Below are 21,925 nucleotides of genomic sequence, written 5' to 3' on the forward strand. Positions count from 1 at the left end.
CCATCCCACAGACCCTGAGCACATCCTCTGAGGCTTACATATGTGCTTTGGAGAGGTACATGGATGAGACCAGTTTCTTCCTCTGCAGGACTCAGTCTGTGTCTTAAGAAATCTTTGAGGACAGAAAGATGAGTCCTTTCTGGCCCTGCTGACTGAGTCTGTGAAATGAGGCAGAAACTGGGGCCTCCTCTCAGGCAGCAACCTGCACTTTGACCCCCGGGGAGAGGGGCCCAATCCCAGAGGCAGGGTTAGAATTGAGGCTGGGTCTGGCCAAGGAGCTATCACAGGTCTTGATGCTGGACCTCTGGGGAAGCACCGGGAGGCAGGGCTTCCATCCCAGTGCCCCGGAGCCCCGGGGCACATCCAGAGCCCCGGTTATGGCTCGTGAGGCCCTGTGTGGGAGGCGTGCACTGACTACAGGCTTTTAGTCTGCCCTCTGACGTCTCCACGGATTCCTCTCCACACAGAATCCGAAGGACTCAGTCAGGAAGTTTCAACAGCGATGCCCCAGGGGTGGCCGAGTTTCGACGAGGTGGACTCCGGGCAACTGCAGGGCCACGACTCTCTAGGACCAGAGACCCCAAGGGTCAGAAAAGGTAAGGCTCCCTCCAGTCCATCTACAAGGAACTGTGTAAAATCTTGTCTAGGCTGGAGTGGGAATGGGGGCTGGATGCCCCAGAGCCTCCAGAGATGGAAGGCAGGGGCCTTAGTGCAGAGCTTCTTGACCTTTCCCCTTTGACATGTGTGGACATTGCTCACGCTTATTCATAGGTGCACCGAGGTAAAGGCAGAGGCTGCCTATAGCCAGAGGTGCTGGGGCGGGAGGTGGCGCTCCAGCCCCGCTAAGAACCCCAGCAGCTCTGCACATCTGCAGTCCTCTTTGGGCAGGCCTTGGCGTGATAGGTTGAGAGGCTCCGCTGCAGCCATTCAGAGCACAGATGCTGGAGTCAGAGACCTGGGTTGGAATCTCTGTTTAACCACTTCCTAGCAGTGAGCCCTAAACCAGGTTCTGTAACTTCTCTACATCTCAGTTTCCTGATCTCTGAAGTGGGGCGGGGTGGGGGTGGTCAAAAACAAGTATTTGTGAAAGTTCTTGTGAGGATTATGTGAGCTCCTGCACATCTAACCCTGGTATCAGCTGTCTGCCATTCAAGGGTCACCTTCCCCTGGGAGACTGGGGAGAGAGCAGCACCTGCCTCTGGGGTGGTCCCCTCCTTCCACACAGACCTCTACAGAAGGGTGCTGGGGTGCCAGTCTGCCCTTACCCCTCATGACACACTGTACCACACCTTCCTGAAGGGTTAACTGGAGGGAGTTGTAAAGGGATCAAAATGGGAAGCTTTGCATGACTGTTCCCATCACGCCCTAATGAAAAAGCATCAGTAATGACACTTTCCCAGAGATCGCCCTGGTGGACCCCCTCCAGTCACCAGCTTTACCCCCCTTCCTCAGATCTCCCTGCTCTGAGAAGAGTGCCTCCCTTCCGACTTGCCCAAGTGAATCTTTACTCCTATGTCTTAGGGAAACCCTTTTCTGCACCCTCTGCTCTCATCAGATGATCCCCACAATACACTGTCTCCAGCGGAATATCTCCTAAAGTCTGAGCTCCTCAGCCAAGGTCAGGCTTCTGGGGGCCTTCCTCAGGATTGGACTGTGACATTTTAAATCTAACCAAACAGTGAAAAGTAAGATTTAACCCTCTTAAATTTCATCCCCCTAAGATTGCCATATACCAGTGCCAAGTGCAGGTGATTACTGAGTAAGATGTGCACAACTCACATGTTAATTCTAGAAACCATACAGTCTAGATCCCAATGAAGGGGGAAGAATGCTTCCCTGGTGCAGCATATTGTTCACAGACCTGACCCCCGCCAAAGAAGGGAGCACACACACATGCACCCTGCTCCCCCACTCAGCCCCCCTCAGGTCCCTAGGCTTGGCCAGGCGCTCCCATGTACACACTCAGGACCTTTGGTGAGCATCCCCAGATCCATCCTCCAGGTGGATCCTTACAGAGAAACCTGAGGATGTGTAGCCTCCTGGTTCTGCTCCCCCAGGATCATGGAGTGGTGTTTATGCTTCTAGTCACAAAAAATGCTCAGTAAACGTTAGCTTTTAGAGGCTAGAGACTCTAAGCATATGGTCTGAGAAGGCAGAAACCAATTCAGAGACATTAGAAAATGAGCCAAAGGAAGCATATCCATATAGTCCATGAAAAGAGAATTCTAATCTACTTGGCAATCTTCTGACCTTAGACGTGAGTGTTTCTGATAGTTCTGAGATGAAAAAATAAAGTCACCAGAGCTTGAATGATGAATTTTTGTTCCACTTCTGGCTTTCCTTTAGGAATGATTTTTTTTTTTTTTTTTCGCGGTACGCGGGCCTCTCACTGTTGTGGCCTCTCCCGTTGTGGAGCACAGGCTCTGGAGGCGCAGGCTCAGCGGCCATGGCTTACGGGCCCAGCCGCTCCGCGGCATGTGGGATCTTCCCGGACTGGGGCACGAACCCCTGTCCCCTGCATCGGCAGGCGGACTCTCAACCACTGCACCACCAGGGAAGCCCTAGGAATGATTCTTGAAGGGGGAATCACTGGTCAGGGTGTAAAACTTTTCTAAGACCCTCAGGTATTTTTCCTTAGGGCCCATCCACCATCTTATAAGTCCCTTTGGTATGGGGCAACCAGTGTAGGGAATCTTCTTTGCCGAAGGCGAAACTGCAGTTCAGCCACAGGGTTGCTTTATTTGGATGTCTTTGTGCTTTGTAAACAGTAGCAATGGATGACAAGGAGAATGGGAATGAAGGCCTGATGAGACTGTATGTTTATTACCACTCTGCTTATGGTAACAAAAATGAGTTTGCTGGTGGGAAAGAAAGGCTTTTATTACTCCTAAACAGAAATGTGATATAATTATATGCTAATGTCCTCTGGTATTTATAGTTTGTAGATATTTAGGTATAGCCTTAAAAAATTTTTGTCACCAACATTCCTATAGGAAAAGTTCATTGTTACTGAAAGTCTCCAGCCCCAATCCGTTTTTTCCAGTGAAACAGTTGTTTTTTAATATAACATTTGATCATGACATTTCATAGGAACTCTCTCTCAGGTTATCAGAAGAATAAATTTTTTTATTTTTTCCCTATTTTGCTGATTTACATTCTAGTCAGCACTGCTGTACAGTGAGTGCTTGCTGCACCTACAACCTTGTCAGCATTAAGTTATTGCAGCTTTTCTTTGTTTAAAGTTCTAGTTTTATAGACCTCCAAAAATTATTTTTATTATTAATTTAGTTTACATGTTTTCTTATTTCTTCTTTTGTGAACTGTGTATTTTTGCCCATTTTTATTTAGTTATTAATATCTTTTAACTAGTTATTTAACATCTTTCTTATAGATTTCTGTCTGTTCTGTACTAAGATACTAAGCCACATCTAAAAGTTGTAACAAATTATTTTTTAGGTTTGTTGCAGAATTTTACTTTGATATATGAAATTTTTAGGTTTGTGTATAATGAAGTTCATCAACTTTTCCTTTGTGATTTCTTTCATTATTTTGTTTTAAATTTTTTTGCTGATTGTTTAAAAAACTGGTTTTCAACTATGAGTTTAAAAAAGTGATTTTTTAAAACTTTAGAAGTTATCTATTTGGGGATTTATTTTGGTGTGTGGTGAGAGAGGATTTTTTCCCCCAAGAAAAAGCAGAGTGTAATGTTCAAGTCTTTAAAGCCACATGGCCGGATCCCATCCCTGTGGAGGGGTTTTCTGAGTTGATCTACAGAATGTATTGCCCTTAGGGACTCTAGCTTATGAGGGGTCTCTGATTAGACTGCTTCCCTGCTTCAGGCCCCATTTTACTGCCTTTATCCCATATTCACTGTCAGTGTCAGGTTTATCATGAATGTAAGGAAGCTTAAGCTTCAAGGTCAGTTACTTGCCTAGACCCCTTCCATGGTCCAGAGAGGATCCAACCAATGTACTGACAAGGCCGTGTGTTTTGAAATATTTTCAGAAGTAAGATATTTTAAACAAACAGTTTTAAGACTGCTGACTCTTTACTCCAACTTACCCTTGGTCTACACTTTGCCTAATATCAGATGATGCTGGAATATCCATGGGCATTTTTGGGATCTGGCTATGGGGAGGTTGAGTTGGGGATCCATTTAGTTTGGGTTTAATGGGATCATGTTTATGTGGTTTGCAGTCACTTCATGTTTGGTTTACTTAGGTTTAGTTAATTAGCTGTCCTACTATAAAAATGGCTTCCAATGTGCCAGTGTGCCCAGCATTCTGATACAAAGATGCAAAGTCAGAGATCTTGTACCAAAATGAACTTGTCCTCTGGCATTTGGTTTCAGAAGTATGGGGTAGTGGAAAAAGAAAGAACATTTGAAATAGGCAAAACCAGAAGCCAGTCTGTGGAAATTCTTTCCAATCATATTTGCCAAATCCTCAGCAGGAGATTTGGTCCTCTCAGATGCTTAGTCAAAACAGAAGTCCCCTCTTTTCAGAAATGCACTTACTAATGAAATATATACATACAATTGTAAGTGTACCCTGTGTTCTCCGTCTACCATGGGAATGGCCTATTTGATAAACCTCACTTACATCATTTTAACTGCAATTTGGAAGGATGTTTTGGAACATGTCAATAAAACAAGTGGTTTGGCTGTATATGAAAGGTACTTTCTCTGTCATCTCTAAATTACTTAATAGCATGTTCAGCTGTGGCCCTGGATAAGAGTATGGGAGACCCTGGCACTGACAGAACCCCAGGATTTAGGGAAGCTGGGTCTGCTACTGTAGGAGCAGCACAGGCTTAGGAGGGCAGAGACCAGTCACAAAGGGGGAAATGGGGAGACGATCGAGGGTAGAGGAGCATCAGAGCTCTAGGGTGTTATGAAAAGGTCTCCAGGACAGAGGCTTTCAAATTAGTCTCAAAAACATTTAATTTCCCCTCAGAACTGAAATATCCCTCTGATACGTAGAATATTTGTTTCTTCCCAATTCCAAGAAACCAGAAAATAAATGAAATTGAAAACTAATGGAATATGAAATAAAAGTGATAAAATGAGCATTGAAATTGAGAAACTATTCTAATAAGAAAAAATCCCAGATCAAACCAAAAGCAATAATTCACTAAGAGCAACAGATAAATTCCAAACAAAAATAGTAAATAGGTTCCTAGAGTGTTGTTCATATAAAGTGAATTATATGAACACATTGGCAAAAGATGAAAATTTCTTGCTGATTTTACATGATATACTGACATTGACCAAGATGATGTTGCCTAATATGCAACAGCCACAAGGATATATATTAAGTAAATGTTATCAATTCAAAGAATATTTAAGATTAGCACTAAAAAACTTGAACGCTATGGAATTTTACAGCTCGCATCTAAAAGACACTTGATAGAGGTTTTCCTAGATTTGATGATTCTAAAAATGTATTTGACAATACCATTTATAAATTGTGAAGCTAAAACTTAAAAAACTATCAAAATAAAAAATATTGGTCAGTCATGCTAGAAGACGGAAAGCTTCTCACAGAAAATACAGCCCCACCCCATCCACTGATTCAAACAACTGCAGATCGGATTTCCACTGGTTGAATCCATGGATGCGGAACCCACAAATACAGAGGGCTGAGTGAACTATGCCATTTTATATAAGGGACTTGAGCATCCCTGGATTTTGGTGTCTACGGGGATCCTGGAACCAATCCCCTGGCAGATACAGAGGGACAGCTATGTTATAGAGTTGTTGACATTGATAAAGCAAAGAATATGCACCCCAAACATGAAGGTAAAGTACTATAGAGGTATATCTAGGAGTTAACTAAATAAAAATATTATTTTTGTTAATAAAAATATTATTTTTCTGGATTTCATGATCTTTTTCAGTTTGATTAGATTTGTAATTTTTTGTGATTTGTTTTTATTCTAAATACTCATTTTGTTCCTAATTCCATATTCAAACTGTGTACTTTTCTTAGCGGGCCCCCCAAATTTTATAAGTTCCAGTTTTCACAAAACCTGGATCTGCACCTATTCATGATTCATTAAAACCCAGGCTCCAGGCTGAGTGACCAGCACCTGCTCTAAGGTACACATCATCTCCAGCACTTGTTCTAGAATGGTGCTTTATGGTCATCCTGGCCCTTTAAGGAACACCCTCACTTTAAGAAAATTTTTGATGCCTCATCTAGGCATTAAAAAAAATTTCTTTTGCACCAGCATTTTAGGAATACTTTCTTGGAAGGAATCTTTTAGAATAGCTAGTCTTCTATATTCCATGAATCCTCCTTTAAAAAATGAATATAAAGTTGCTTTGTTAACCTCCATGCCCCCCCGCCCCCAAGACTCAACTGGGATTTTGAGTGTACCATTACCTTTACACTTTAAATGAAAAATTGATGTCTTTAAGAACGGATGGCTTTGTAATACCCAGGCTTCCTGTCTAGGAACATGATCTAGCTCTTCATTTATTCATGTCTTTTTTTATGCTGCTTAGTTGCGTGTCATAGTTACCACCTCCCCCCATCCCCACACACGGTTACACAGGACCCACACATTCCTTATAAAGACAGCTCCTAGACATTTCGTAATTTTGGTTGCTGTGAGTGGATTATTTGAACAAAAATGTTAGTATCTGTGCATTGATGGTACATAGAAAATTATTGATTTGTGTATGTCATAAATATTAGGAGTGTATTTTATAACTAGCCACCTTACTGAGCTCTCTTGGATTTTTTAGGTGGGCAATCGTATCATTTGAAAAGAATGGCTTTCTTTTATTTCTACCTTTCTAATAGCTATGTTTTTTATTTTTATTTTGTCTCTTATATTTGCTGCAACTCAGACTAGTGTTACTAATGTGATAAAAAATACTGTCCTTTATTAACTTTAATGTGAATGCCCCTAGTGTTTCATTAGTAAATAAGGCATTAACTGTTGTTGATTGGAGGAAGGTTTTTTTTTTTTTAATGTTAGATACCCTTTTCCTAGTTTTCTAAGCATTTTCCTGAAAACGATATTAAGCCCTGTGTAAAACATGATTCAGGTGTGGATCTTCATCCAAATGGGCTTTGGCTCGCGTGCATGTGTATGTGGACTGATAGCACATGTGAGCACAGCTTCCTGAGGAGCATATAACTGCCCCAAGCTCCCAGCAGCTGCAGACTTGAGATTCAGACCAGGGGTTATCCCGGGAAACTCTAGAGTCTACCTCCAATGAGTGCATTGTAGTGGGATTTTGTTCAACTGGATCCCATGATGGGGGTTTTTGTTTAAACCTAGTCCCTTTTTGTGAGGCGCTATTATGTTCAGCTGGGGCCCCGGCTCTCCTGGTAACTGGGTCATGCTGTTTCCTGCTTCCCAGTGATGCCAACGCCCCCTTCGCCCAGTGGAGCACAGAGCGTGTGTGTGCATGGCTGGAGGACTTTGGCCTGGCTCAGTACGTGATCTTTGCCAGGCAGTGGGTGACTTCTGGCCACACTTTACTGACAGCTACCCCTCAGGACATGGAAAAGGTAAGGGCTGAGCCCTGGGCTAGGAGGCTCCCATCTCTCCCCAAACCAGTGCATGGGGAAGTGAGGCCCCCCATTCCTCCACTGCCCACCCACGCCCACACACAGGAGAGTTGACAAAGGAGGGCAAGATTCTCTCTGTCACTTCAGGTTGATCCCAGGGCGCTGGGCAGAGGTCCGCTTCCATGCTCCACCCAGGTGGAGTATCTCCACCGAGGCACAACATCCTCTGAGGGCCAGGCTGCCCGCCGAGATGTCACATCTGTCTTCATCTTTCACTTTCAGGAGCTGGGAATTAAACACCCTCTTCATAGGAAAAAGCTGGTTTTAGCAGTGAAAGCCATCAACACCAAGCAGGAGGAGAAGTCTGCACTACTAGACCACATTTGGGTGACACGTAAGGACAGGCATATGTGTGTTATGTTTCTGGCAGCTCCCTGGGAATGTGGACCTCAAAGACAGCTGTGTCCTTGGGACAGGCAGACGGATTACTAAACTTTAGGGGAAATGTAGCTGGAACTCAGAATGATAATTTTTTGCTTTTTTTTTTTTTGGCATCCACAGTCTCCCATTTTCACAAATTTCACTTCCCTGTTTCTGTAGGTTGGCTTGATGATATTGGCTTACCCCAGTACAAAGACCAGTTTCATGAATCCAGAGTCGACGGGCGAATGCTGCAGTACCTAACTGTGGTGAGGGTCCTTCCTCCAGTGTTTCAGTTGTCCCTGTGAACACCCAACTCAACTCAGGTGTCCCCATGGCGGTATTTAAACTTGATTCCACACCTCCCTCATATCCTTCAGGTCTAAAACAGTGTTGTTTGTCACATAAGAGGTCCCAATTAGCAGAGTACGAACCATTGCGCCAAGGAAAGCTGTTGTGTGTCCACATACATTGCTGACGTGTAGTAGACCACTTGTCTGTGTACGGTCTGGGAAGGAGCCTCGGCGGGTGTTTGTCACTTTGGAAGCTCTGGTTCATCAACAAAACTTTACTTTTCCAGAATGATTTACTTTTCCTAAAAGTCACCAGCCAACTACATCATCTCAGCATCAAATGTGCCATTCACGTGCTGCATGTCAACAAGTTCAACCCTCACTGCCTGCACCGGCGGCCAGCTAATGAGGTGAGGGCAGGACACTGTATCTGTCCAGGTAGCCCTGAGCCGGGACACCTGTAAGATCAGGTGTGAGAAAACCAGAATGACATAGTCATAAAGTGGCTGCATTTTGGACCATGGTGCTGTGGATTCTTCCCTTTACTAGGGCTTCATGGTGTCCCAACACGCCTGTGGCCTGAACTCTGCGTCCCACAGCAGCCACTAGCCTTCCAACTCCTCCCTCCTTTTGGGAGACATATGCTTATGGGCTGGAGAGCAGTAGCAGCAAGTCTTTCAAGGCCATCATAATGATTAAAGGAGATGAGGAAATGGAGCAAAGGAGAGGGAAGGGCAAGACAAAATGGAAAGACGGTGTCAAAGTAGGCAGAGGAACCCATAAGTAACCAGACATTTCAAAATAGATCTCCCTACTCGATGGTAGAAAATTAACTGACCTCCAGCCCCAGGCGCACAGGGAATCCATGATCAGGTTTTGCTAGAGAAGAAATGGTGGAGGTAAACACAGCAACCCAAATCCTGGGGAATTCCCTGATAATGTCCCAGGAACCTCGGAGTTCTGGGTGGGCCCCAAAGCTACAGGATTGTCAGTCACACGCCGTCTCCTATGTTCATGGGAGCCAAGACTAACCCTGCTGTAAGAGTAACTCAGCTTTCCAGGGGATTAAAAATTCATCTCTATACTCTCCATCCCCTCTTTTCTCCCTGTTGCACAAACACGTTTTGAACCTTCTATGTGTTAGGCACATTGCTGGGCATTTTGAAGACCCAGGTGCCACTTGAGGGTACTCAGGTGTATCTTAACGTGTGTTCGCCCAAAACATTTGGCCACACCAGTGAGATCTTGATTCTATAAAACACTCAGCTCGTAACTGATAGTCCTCTTTAAAGTTCTGTTGAATCACTGAATGAATAACTCCATGCTTTCATGTGTTAGTCCCAAAGTAACCAGAGTCAGGGAGTAACGGGATTCTGGAATCAGATATCTCAGTGTAGAAGATCATGCAAGTTCAGTGAGAGCTTTATTTCTTGGAAACTGGGAGGGCTCTCAGCCAGCTGGCCTGGAGGCCTGGGTCTGTAGGCGTAAGGATTGTCTTCGGCAAGGCGTTCGGGGCCGGCTTACTCACAGGGACTGGCTCCACAGAGGACCCTGGTGGGACCTGTAGGCCTAACTTCTCCACTCTCCTTCTCTCTCTTACAGAGTAACCTTTCTCCTTCAGAAGTTGTGCAGTGGTCCAACCACAGGGTGATGGAATGGTTGCGGTCCGTGGACCTGGCGGAATATGCGCCCAACCTTCGTGGGAGTGGCGTCCACGGAGGTCTCATTGTGAGTGGCTCCTTGGGCTGGTCCACCTGCCTCAGTGACACCTGGGGTATCCAGAAACTGATGTCTTAAGGGCTAGACAGGCATCCCAGTAAGAAATGTTGATACTTCATCTGAACCCCTTGCATAAATTGAAGTCTCAAAGTAGAATTTGATAATTTGTGGCTGAGAATTAATAGATTTCATGCAAACAAGATGGCTTCTGGAAAGACTTCCTGAGCCACAGACCCAGAGTAGTCCAGGAAAAAGAGGCTGCATGAGAACTGCCTGTTAACCAGGCAGCTCCAGCTGCTGCTGGAGGAACACAGGACTTGGGAGGGAGGGGGAGGCCACCAAAATGTACCTTTCTGCTTGTCATGATACGATCTGCATCAGCACTCATCTGTCAAGTGGCAAAGCCAGCAGGGAAAGGAGGAAGGGGTGGCTCAGATGTCCTCCAGAGTAGACGCTGGGAGACAGCCTTATCTAAGAGGGCACAGCTCTCTGCTGGTCGGTCACAGAGCCAGGCCCTGTGCCAGGGAGACAGAGGGGAGGGGGACACAGGACAAGTGGATGAGCCTCAGCCCCTGCCCTGGGGCCACCCGGGCTCCTGGGGGCCTGTTTCTCAGTGTCATCACCTAGAGCCACTGGTGGTCGCCATTGGGTGGCTTGTCTGTGGTTTCTTCTCAGATCCTGGAGCCACGCTTCACTGGGGACACGCTGGCCATGCTTCTCAATATCCCACCACAAAAGACACTCCTCAGGCGCCACCTGACCACCAAATTCAATGCCTTGATTGGCCCTGAGGCTGAGCAGGAGAAGCGAGAGAAAATGACTTCACCTGCTTACATGCCACTGACCACCACAGCCAAAGTCCGGGTGAGTTGCCAGGCCCTTTCTGGGGTGGCCACAGGGGCCTGCCTTCTGGCCCTTGAGTTGTGTAGCAGCTGACCCAGTGCCTGGAGCCAAACCCAAGTGGGCTACCTGGACAAGGAGGCTCTCTTGACTTCTGCCTTGGTTTCTCCTTCAGTTTGATTTTGTTACTTTTGTTAGCCCAGTTCCCGGCCACTCTTGAGTCCAAGGGTGTGCCGGTTTCTTTACACAGAAATGACATACAAGCAGCATTGGGTCCTCTCTCCCAACGCTGCCTAGACTCGCTGTGCAAAGCAGACAAGTTCCCGAATGTGGCTTCCCTTTGGTCAGACCCATCTGCATTCCACATGCCATGTGGGGTCCTGGTCTAAGCTGTCTTGCCAACATAAGGAGTGTCCCTGTGGGTAGCCAGCTGTGGTCACCTTGTGCTGTGGAGGTGGCCAGCACACAGCCATCCAGAGGTCCCGAGGTCATCCAAGCACCAGCGCCGCTCACTGGGGCTCTGAATCCCACAAAGCCCATTCCACCTGCCTGAGCTGTCCTGCCAACTCAGGACAAAGCTGGAGCCAGGGAGGAAGGGCCACCTAGGGCTGTCCATGTGGCTTCCCAAGGTGCTGTGAACAGAAGGCAGGGAGTGCTCCACGTGTGATACCAAGTCCTCTGAGCTCAGCCTCTGTACAGACTGTGGCAGCCTCTGGGAATCCCCAGTTCCCCCGGGCAATGTGAACATCACTAGTGGGACAGCAGGGCAAAAGTTTCAGGCACAGCGTCTTGGAGGAGCAGCTCTGCTTGCTCATGATGATTTACCTGTTGGCTTTTCCCCAGAAGGGCAATTGCTTACAGGAGCTCTATTTTGTTAAGAGTTTTTCTAGAAGCAGTTTGCCTTATTCCTTTCCTCGTCAGCCTGTTCTAAAATGTATTGTCAGTAGTAGCTAGCTGCACACTAGCTTGATAGTCTCTTTCTCATAGTCTTGTATCTGCTGTGTTTTAGCCAAGGAAACTGGGATTCTCACATTTTGGAAACATAAGAAAAAAGAAGTTCGATGAATCGACAGACTACATTTGCCCAGTGGAGCCCAGCAACAGTGTCGGTGACAGTCACAGGGTCTGTATTGGCTACCAGGGCCTCAGCCCCCTCGATGCCCCTGAACTGGATGGGCTGGACCAGGTGGGACAGATTAGCTGATGCCTTTGTCACCTGTACTGTCTTGTGTGTCCTGAGAGCTCACAGTAACTCCGTGTGTGTCACCATGTAACTGCAACTCACCCCCTCTGTATGTGCATGACTTGCAGAAAACATTCCAGCCATTGTGTACCCGTGGGCCAGTCTTTCTCCAAATCCTGAGGGTGGCCAGGTATGGAGCTGCATCTTTGCTAAGGGGCCAGCCTTGGGGACTCAGGAGGAAAGACATAAAGATGTTTGTACGTTTTCAGTAAGTCTGAATGTCCACCTTCAGCACCAGTGGCAACACCTGAGATTGCACACAGGTCCAGAGACCACGGACAATCCCGAGAGGCTCAGCTCTCAGGCCCCTCGGCTGCGCCCCCGTTGAGGGCAATCCCAAGTGCCTTAGGCCTGTGACCACAGTTCTGGCTGAGGCTGAAGGGACAGCAGCAGGAACCTCTGCCCCAGTGACAGTGGAACTGTTGTGCCTTCCTTCAGAGGCGGCCGCTTCTTTCTGGTAATAAACCCTATATTTATGTAGAAAACAAACTGCACAGCATATCTTTAATCTTGTCAAGGCAAGTGAGTTGGGCGCATCTAGAGATGGAGTGCTGCTCATCCTGCAGTTCGAGAGTCAACGCTGCTGAGCTGGGTCAGGATTTGTGGGTGTCCTGGGTGAGGGGGCTGGAGCAAGGAGGGACCCCCATCCTTTGGAGTCTGTGGTGTCGCCTCAGGCTCCACTGCCCGGTGTGAAGCTCAGAGGCACTTTGTGGCTCACATCCTGGCTGGAGGTCACGTCTGTCGTGCAGACCCCGAAGTTGGTTTTCATTCCAGCGGGATGGGCCACCTAGTGAAGGGGGCGTGGGGAGACCAGGCGGCCTTGCTGGAAAGGCCCTCTGTTCTTTCATGTGTTGTGCCGCTCTGCTGTGACTGACCGTGTGTGCTGGGCCCGTGGGGGCTGGTCTGTGTTGGCGGAGCTGGCACAGACCTGTCCTCCTGATTTAGAGGCTGACTAACTGACAATGGGTCTTCCAGACAGGCCTGGCCAAGGACAGAGGGAGGGACACGCCTGCCGGTCTGGGCTCCTGCTCATGAGATCCCAGTTAGTCCCAGTGCAGCTTTTGGCTCTACTGGGTCCCCGGGCCTCGTCTGCAGAAGCACGACGGCAGCATCATAGCTGTCTGGCGGATGGGGCAGGGCCTCATGACCCCAATCTGAACACTCTGATTCTGTCCCAGATGGAGGCGATGTGAAGATTTGCTTCTTAAACTACCATCAGTCTCAGGCCATGGCCTCCCGGCCTCCCCTGAAGTCCAGCCAGCAAGAGATAAGGGCACAGGCTTGCCAGCTGGCATGGCTGCTGTTTGATCCCAGGGCCGGGACCACTGAATGACAGGTGCTCCCCGGGGCTGATACCTGGGCACTGCAGTTTAGAGCCACAGTCAGGGTGGGCTTTGTCCCTTGTTTCTTATCGTGTCCTGGTGGGAGAATCTCTGCATGTGCCTGCTTTCAAACCCTGCATGGAATTGTTATGTCACTAGTTCTCTGTGCAGCCTCAAGCAAGGCCTGTATCACTTTGTGGGCCTCAGTTTTCCCACCTATAAAATGATGGATTATACTCGATGCCCTCAAAGGGCAAATCTACAATGTCCAAGTAGGTTTGGGGAAGAAGGAGCGGGCCAGCATTTGCCTGAGAAGGAGAGGAGGGAGGCTCCTAGGAGTGAGGACGCCCTGGCAGCTCCTCGAGGATGCCTAGCTATGCCTATACTGGGGCATCAGTGTCTGGGGTCCTGCTGGTGCCAGAAATTTTCAGTGTGTTCAGCATCCTGAAGGCCTCCATCCCTGCCACCCTCTGTTCCTGGAAATAGCTGGAGCACTGAACCTGTACTAAAGGGCTGCTCTGACAGGGCCCGTCTGTGCCCTACTCCTGTGTCCCCTTAGTGCTGGCGCCGGGGTGGGGACAAAGGAGAGTGTGTGTGTGTGATGGTGTGGGACACTGGAGGCTCTGCCTTTCCCCAGGGACAGAAGCAGCATATGCTCCACCGGTCACTCCTCAGGGCCTGGCTCACTCCTTGCCTGCTTGCCTGCGGAGCATGCCTGAGCAGGATAGGACTTGCATGCCACCTCTGCGAATCACGAGCTCAGTCCACATGTGCTGACCAGGCTGCTGCCCATTTTACAGATGGCACCTTCGGAAGGCACCCTGACGCAGATAGGGCTCCTCTCCCAAGACATTCACCGCCTCACGGTAGGACTCTGACCCTCTCTCCACAGTAGGACAGGTGCTGGGGAGGCCCCGGGCGTTTGGGGTGGTGCTGGGGCAGCCCCCATGCCTACTCCAGAGCCTGTGGCATCAGGGCCTCTGCTGGCGGACAGCAGATGGGGCTGGAGCCTGAACCAGCCGAGATGGAAAGCAGCCCAGAGGCCTTCTCTGCTGGCCTGCTGCCAGCCTTGAGCTGAAACCAGCTAAGGTGTGCTAGGTCTCAGGCCCTCTTCCCAGGCCCAAGGCTGGTGAGGAAACCAAGATGCTCAGCAGCTCTGGGTCACCTGCCTCGTCCGCCCAAAGCCCAGCCCTCGCCTCTGGCTTGGTGGCCACTGCTCTGCCCTCTCCATCCAGGAGACGCATATTTCCTATCGCGCCTCTGGCTTCATGGACACCACAGGCACGTGAGCACATCCTGGCATGTCCAGTGGGGACAAGCCATACCATATGAAGCAGCTTGGACCAGGGGAGAGGAGGCACTCTGGAGGGAGGCTGACCTGGTCCCTGTCTGGGACCTCGGGCAAGTCACTCTCTCTCCGAGCCCTGGCTTCCCTATCTGTCAAGCAGGGCTAATATCCTCCTTGCAAGGCTGCTAGGCAGCCCGGAGCTGGCAGTAAAAGGCCAGTCACAAAAAAGATTTACATTGTTGAGGCCCTGTGCCTTCCAGGGCCTCACAGCTCCTAGACAGCCCCAGCACTGAGCCCACCAGCCACAGCGTCCAGCCCGTTGAGGCCTTTGCTGATTTACTGAGGCAGGTTATGAAGGCTGGATCCAAGGGCAAGACGGTCAAGGAGGGGGCGGGGGGCAGGTCTCCCCGAATCCAAACAAGATCACTGTTTTCAACTTGTTTTTTTCTTGGCTCACACACTGAAATGAATTCACCCAGCCCTGCCCTTATCACTTCTATAGGCCTTTGGTGGCCTTGAAATAGCAACTTTACTTCTAAAGGTAGGAGCAATTTATTGTTGATGGTGTTGTCTATTCTGACCCAACACGTGGGGTGCCTGGGACACCAGGAACTTACAGGGCGCTGGAGTCAGGGCCACACCCAGTGCCCCACTGCTTCCCACACAGTGGCCGCAGGGCAGCCTTGACCAAAACGCTGTTGAACAGTGCCTTCGGCCATGTCCTTTCAGACTATGCTCAGCCAGGACCAGCTGCTGACCGACTCCCGCCTGGCCGCTCCCAACTCTGAGGACTGGTGATGACCGTCTTAGCGCTGGCAGCCCGGAGAGGCACGTGTGACGGCCTGAGTCTGCTTCGATGGGGAGCTGGCCCATGGCCACCCGTGGAGTCCAGGCTGGGCTACAGGGCATCTCCAACATGGGTGCTGACGGGACAAAGCAGGGCTGTGGAACAGATGTCCAGGAGGTGGCCCACATGTTTTCAACTGTGCTGTGCTCTTTGTCACAGCTTTTATACCTTTTGTACTTTTATACGTGGACTGTAGACCACTTTTGTGGGGAGGGCGATGAGATGCCAGCACAGACTCAATGACTCACGCCATCCCTGGTGACAGCTGGGGGTTCTTACACCCAAGGGGAAGGGCTGTGAGTCATAAAAGCTTTGCTGGAAAAATAATTCTGAATGTTCTGAGCAGGGCGAAGTGGTAGGAAGCCCCCTCCTGGGCTGCTTCCATACAGAAACGCGTATTGTATTTCCTTTCCCAGGAATCTGGCTGGAGTGACAGCAGGGAAGGAGTAACGGACTCCCTTCCCGCTGTCCTCAAGCCACCCTTGTCTGCAGTGGTGTCTCAGGGCTGCGGGGCCTCCCAGCATCTGAGCAGAGGCGTCTTCGAAGCCTTTCCCTTCTCAGCCTCAGAGGCAACAGTCTGCTCAAACAGCAACCCCCTCTCCTCGCCCCCCGAGGAAGGCCCTCAGGCACCCAAGTCAACATTTCCACCGCAACACATCTCAGGTATGCCCTACCTCAGGGAGAGGTACCTGCACACGTACCGGCCACACAATTCCCTCCCAACCAGCCTAACCCCTTAGCGATGGCCCTTCTTCCTCCCTGTGGCGGCTCTAGCTCTGGCCTCATCTCTCGTCTAATTTCCATGGTGGGTCTCCTACCTGGTCCCTCACCCTTCCTTTCCAGTTAGCCCCCTCCAGGTGTTCTCCACCCCATCCCCAGAGGGACCTTCCCAAAGCACTGTTTCATCCTGTTACCTGCTAAGAACTCAGTTCCACAACTACCACAGATTAGCGTTCAAAAGCCCGAGGTGAATCTTCAGCCTTCCACGCTCTAGCCTGTGCTCCTGCCTTTCCCTCCCCATGGAATGTATTTTTCTCCTAGTCCCTGTCACAAAGCTGAATCCTGCCTGCTGAGGTCCAGAACAGCCCCAGCCTCTTTCAGAAAGCCTTCACTGGTATTTGTTAGGGTTGGAGGTCTCTCTCTGTCCCATGGTGCTGACCTTGAGCCCGAGCACTTCCTGGCTCACCTTGAAGTAATGTGTCATCTTTCTCCCCTTCCACACCTATCCTCAACACAAACTCACTGAGCACCTGCTATGGATGGGTTCCCATACAGACAGAAGTAAGACCCAATCCTAGCCCTCTGATGGCCCAGGAGATCCATGATGCTAAGTTCTCCATCCACTCATTCCCTCATATGTGCAGGCTGAGTACCTTCCATTCTGGGCTAAGGAACACTGGGACTACAGGCATGAATGTCAAGGTCCTTGCCTGAGGGTGGGGATGGTCCACTGTGGGAGTACAGATCTGTTTCAGACAAGAGTGTGCTAAACGATACAGATGCTCCAAAAGAAGTGTCTACAGCCCCAAAGAGCAAATTGCCATTTTTAATGAAGGGCTGGGGACAAGGACTGAAAAGCCTCCAAGGAGAGGTGCTACTTGAATTTTGAAAGATGAATCAGGTTCCTCAAGTATGCCAGTGGGGAAAGGCACTCCAGGCAGAGGGACCTGAAACAACCCAGCACATCCAAGGAAGTACCCGAAGCCAGGATGATGAGAGCAGAATTTCTTGACCTCTGCATTGCTGTCATTTGGGGTTGGGTAAGTCATTGTGCTGGGGGCTGTCCTGTGTGCTCTTGGATGTTTAGCAGCATCCTTGGCCTCTCCCTCTAGATGCCAATAGCACCCCTCTAGTTGGGACAACCAAAAATGTCTCCCGACAAAATCACCTCTAGCTGAGAACCAGTGGGCCAGAGAATGGGGTCAGAGGGGGAGGCCCAAGGAAGGAAGAATCTGGTGAGGGCAGCTGGAGCCAGATTGAGAAAGGCTTTGTAAGCCAGGCTCCTGAAATGTATCCTGGAGACACAGCGTGTCCGGACACGGACTAGTGAAAGCAGTGAGAGGTTTAAAGCAGGGGACAAGCATGGTTGTGATTGGTGTTTAAGAAAAACGAGGGTAGGACCTTCGATGTGCAGTGCCCAGCATTGTATCTTTCTCTGAGTAGGGAACTCACTAAGGATGAGCTCAACAGGTGGCAGACAAAGGCTAAGCTGATGCTGCCTGCCCCCGTCCCCACTGGCCATCTGAGAGATGTCCTGTGTTAGGCCACCCCATGGGCACTACACAGCTGTACTTCACAGAATGCTCTCAAGCCATGTTCCTCTCTCTCTCCTGTATCCCTTTGCCCCACCCTCCAACGCACACACACGTGTGTAAGAAACCCTGTGACACCAAGTTCAAGCAGTGCTGCTACGCTGCCAGTTTTTGCAAAAAGCGAACAACTTGGAGTTAAACTCAGGTTTGAAGCCCAGCCCTGCCACCTAATGGCTGAATGACCTGGGGACAATAATTTCATCTCTAAGCCTCAGTTTCCACATCTGTAACTTGGAGAACAAAATCCCCACAGAATTTCTGGTTCATTATCAGAATTATATAAAATCAAGAGCAGCAGGGGGAGAGCAGCCAAGATGGTAGAGTAAAAAGACCCAGAGCTCACCTCCTCTTGGGAGCACACCAAAATCACAACTATCTGCAGAAAAACCATCAATGAAAAAGACTGGAACCTATCAGAAAGGATCTTCTACAGCTAAAGACATAAAGAAGGAACCACAACAAAACAGGTAGGAAGGGTGGGCTTGCAACATAATCAACTCCCATTTACACCCCCCAACCCCTGCTGGGGTGGGCAACCTGCAAACTGGAGAATAATTATATTACAGAGATTCTCCCACAGGAGCAAGAGCTCTGAGCCCATCAGGCTACCAAGCCCAGGAGTCCAGCACTGGCAAGATGAGCCCCACCAGAGCAATTGTTTTTGAAGGCCAGTGGGGCTTAATTGCAGGAGCCCCATAGGACCAGGGGAAACAGAGACTCCACTCAAAGGGCACACGCCAAATCTCACATGCACAGGGACACACAGCAAAAGTAATTTGATAAGAGCTTGGGCCAGACCTACCTGCTGGTCTAGAAGGGTCTCCTAGGGGGTGGGGGTGGTTCACCCTGGGGACAGAGACACTGGTGGCAGCCATACTAGGGAGCATTCAGGAGAGTGAACATGGTTGGTGTTGGCAGCTGACATCTTGGCTCATTAGCTCCAAGACAGGCCCTGCCCAACAGCCTACTGGTGACAATGCCTGGGATGCCTCAGGCCAAACTAACTAGGTGGGGAAACAGCCTCACCCATCAGCAGATAGGCTGCCTACAGACTAAAGAGCCCACAGCTGCCTCTGGGCTCACTACTGCTAGACACAGTCCTGCCCAGGGCCAAGACACAGCTCCACTCACCAGTGGACAGGCACTGGCCCCTCCTACCAGGAAGCCTGCACAAACCTCTAGACCAGCCTCAACCACCAGGCAGCAGACACCTGAAGCAAGAAAACTGGTTCCCCAACACAGGCCAGACCCTACCCTGGGACCAGCTGGGCCCTGGCCCTGCCCACTAGCAGACCAACGCAACCTTCAGGACACACAGGACCCCGTATTCAGCTGTGTCAGGAACTGGTGCCCCTTCCACAAATGAGCTCTGGGGTCCCTGGGTGCTGCAGCTAGACCCCAGGAAACAGCTCTGCCTGCCAGTATCTGGCACTAACCCCAGGATCTGGCTTCACCTGCCAGTGGGTGGGCAGCAGCCCCAGAGTCTTTGGGACTCTGACTCCACCCACCAGTGAGCCAGCACTAGCCCCAGAGGCCCCTAGCGTTTCACAACCAACCAGACTAGGGCTCAACCAAGCCTCCCAGACTGCCTAGATGGTCAGTCTGCCACAACAGAAGGACCCATACAGCTCTCTTAGGGGGAACCCTAGAGCATATGGCTTGGGTGACAAGAGGGATGTGCACTGCTGGGACGCATAGGATGCCTCCTACAGAGGGCCACTTCTCCAAGGTTGAGAAATATAACTAACCACGTACATAAAAATACAAATAGCAACATAGACAAAATGAGGCAGTAGAGGAAATCACTGCTGAATAGGAAAAAGAATGAAAAGAAATGAGGATAGGATGTGCACTGCTGGGACATCACGTGCACTAATATTTGCATTATAAGGGTCCCAAAAGGAGACGAGAGAAAGGATTCGAGAAAATATTTGAAGAGATAATAGCTGAAAACCTCCCTAACCTGGGAAAGGAAACGGTCACCCAAGTCCAGGAAGTGCAGGGTCCCATACAGGATTAACCCAAAGAGAAACACACCAAGACACGAAGCAAAATGACAAAAATTAAAGCTAGAGAGAATACTAAAAGCACCAAGGGAAAAGCAACAAATAACATATGAAGGAATGCCCATAAAACTATCAGCTAATTTTCAGCAGAAACTCTGCAGGTCAGAAGGGAGTGGCAAAATACATTTAAAGTGTTGAAAGGGAAAAACAACCAAGAATACTTTACCCACCAAGGCTCTCATTCAGATTTGAAGGAGAAATCGAAAACTATAGACAAGCAAAAGCTAAAAGAATTTAGCACCACCAAACTAGCTTTACAACAAATGTTAAAGGAACTTCTCTAGGGAAAAAAGAAAAGGCCACTACAGGAAACATGAAAATTATGTAATGAAACAGCTCACCGGTAAAGGCAAACACACAGTAAAGGTAGGAAATCAGTCACACACAAAGCTAGCAGGGAGGTTAAGAAACAAAAGTGGTAAAACCATCTGTATCCACAATAAGAAAGGGATAAACAAAACAATGAGATGTAAAATATGATATCAAAAAGAGTAATTGTGAGGGTGGGGAGAGTACAATTGCAGCATATTTAAAATGCATTTGAAAGTGAGAGATCAGCAACTTAATTATGTATACATATAGACTGCTATACAAAAACCTCAAGGTAACTGCAAACCAAAAATCTATAATAGAAATACACACAAAATAGAAAAAGGAATCCAAACATAACACTAAAGATAGTCATCAAGTCACACGAGAGCAAAAGAAGGGGAAAAAAGACCTACAAAAGTAAGTCCAAAACAATTAACAAAATGGCAGTAAGAACATTCATATCGATAATTACCTTAAATGTAAATAGATTAAATGCTCCTAAAAAGACACAGAGTGACTGAATGGACACAAAAACAAGATCCACACATTTGCTGCCTACAAGAGGCTCATTTCAGATCTAGAGACACATACAGGCTGAAAGGGAGTGGAGGGAAAAAGGTATTCCATGCAAATGGAAATCAAAAGAAGCCTGGAGTAGCAGTATTTTAGATCAGCCAAAATACTTTAAAGACTGTTAAAAGAGACAAGGACACTACATAATGATCAAGAGATCAATCCAAGAAGCAGATATAACAATTGTAAGTATATATGCACCCAACATAGGAGCACCTCAATATATAAAGCAAATGCTAACATAAACTGATAGTAACAAGAATAATAGTGGACTTCAACATGCCACTTCCATCAATGGACAGGTCATCCAGACAGAAAATCAATAAGGAAACACAGGCCTTAAATAACACATTAGACCAAATGGACTTAATTTATATTTATAGAGCATTCCACCCAAAAGCAGCAGAATACACATTCTTTTCAAATGCACATGGAACATTCTCCAGGACAGATCATGTGCTGGGCCACAAGTCTCAGTAAATCTAAGAAAATTAAAATCATATCAAGCATCTTTTCCAACCACAAGGCTATGAGACTAGAAATCAACTACAAGAAAAAACAAACATGTGGAGGTTGTTACTAAACAACCAATGGATCAATGAAGAAATCAGAGACTACATGGAGACAAATGAAGATGAAAACACAACATTCCAAAACCAGTGGGATGCAGCAAAAGCAGTGCTAAGAGGGAAGTTTACAGTGATACAAGCTTACCTCAGGAAACAAAAATCTCAGATAAACAACCTAACATTACACCTAAAGCAATCAGAGAAAGAAGAAGAAACAAAATCCAAAGTTAGTAGAAGGAAAGAAATCATAAAGATCAGAGCAGAAATAGAGACAAAACAATAGCAAAGATCTTTTGTTCTTTGAGAAGATAAACAAAATTGATAAACCTTTAGCCAGACTCATCAAGAAAAAAAGGGAGAGGACTCAAATTCATAAAATTAGATATGAAAAAGGAGAAGTTACAACTGACACCACAGAAATACAAAGGATCATAAGAGATTACTCCGAGCAATTATGTGCCAATAAAATGGACAAGCTAGAAGAAATGGACAAAGTCTTAGAAAGGTACAATCTCCCAAGACTGAACCAGGAAGAAATAGAAAATATGAACAGGCCGATTACCAGTACTGAAATAGAATCAGTAATTTTAAAACT

At 48.1% G+C, this 21,925-nt stretch overlaps 1 protein-coding gene across 7 annotated transcripts in view; it reads left to right on the forward strand.

Moving 5' to 3' along the window:
* PPFIBP2 (PPFIA binding protein 2) overlaps positions 1-15,785 on the forward strand; it is a gene marked incomplete at its 5' end in the record, with an annotated part of 122,057 nt that extends 106,272 nt beyond the window's left edge. For 3 of the 7 annotated variants that reach the window (XM_079707427.1, XM_079707432.1, XM_079707431.1), the window contains 10 exons: positions 468-596; positions 7,376-7,526; positions 7,809-7,920; positions 8,127-8,215; positions 8,527-8,649; positions 9,842-9,967; positions 10,634-10,822; positions 11,808-11,984; positions 14,164-14,229; positions 15,381-15,785. In XM_079707427.1, the coding sequence (XP_079563553.1) occupies positions 468-596; positions 7,376-7,526; positions 7,809-7,920; positions 8,127-8,215; positions 8,527-8,649; positions 9,842-9,967; positions 10,634-10,822; positions 11,808-11,984; positions 14,164-14,229; positions 15,381-15,449 (1,231 nt within the window). In that variant the 3' untranslated portion in view covers positions 15,450-15,785. Of the gene's footprint in view, positions 1-467; positions 597-7,375; positions 7,527-7,808; positions 7,921-8,126; positions 8,216-8,526; positions 8,650-9,841; positions 9,968-10,633; positions 10,823-11,807; positions 12,525-14,163; positions 14,230-15,380 lie in introns of those variants that run through there. The other 4 variants (XM_079707429.1, XM_079707428.1, XM_079707433.1 and 1 more) reach the window with 2 other exon arrangements.
* Positions 15,786-21,925: the final 6,140 nt, after the last annotated feature.

The sequence above is a fragment of the Hyperoodon ampullatus genome, assembly GCF_949752795.1.
Source record: "Hyperoodon ampullatus genome assembly, chromosome: 7".
Lineage (NCBI taxonomy): Eukaryota > Metazoa > Chordata > Mammalia > Artiodactyla > Ziphiidae > Hyperoodon > Hyperoodon ampullatus.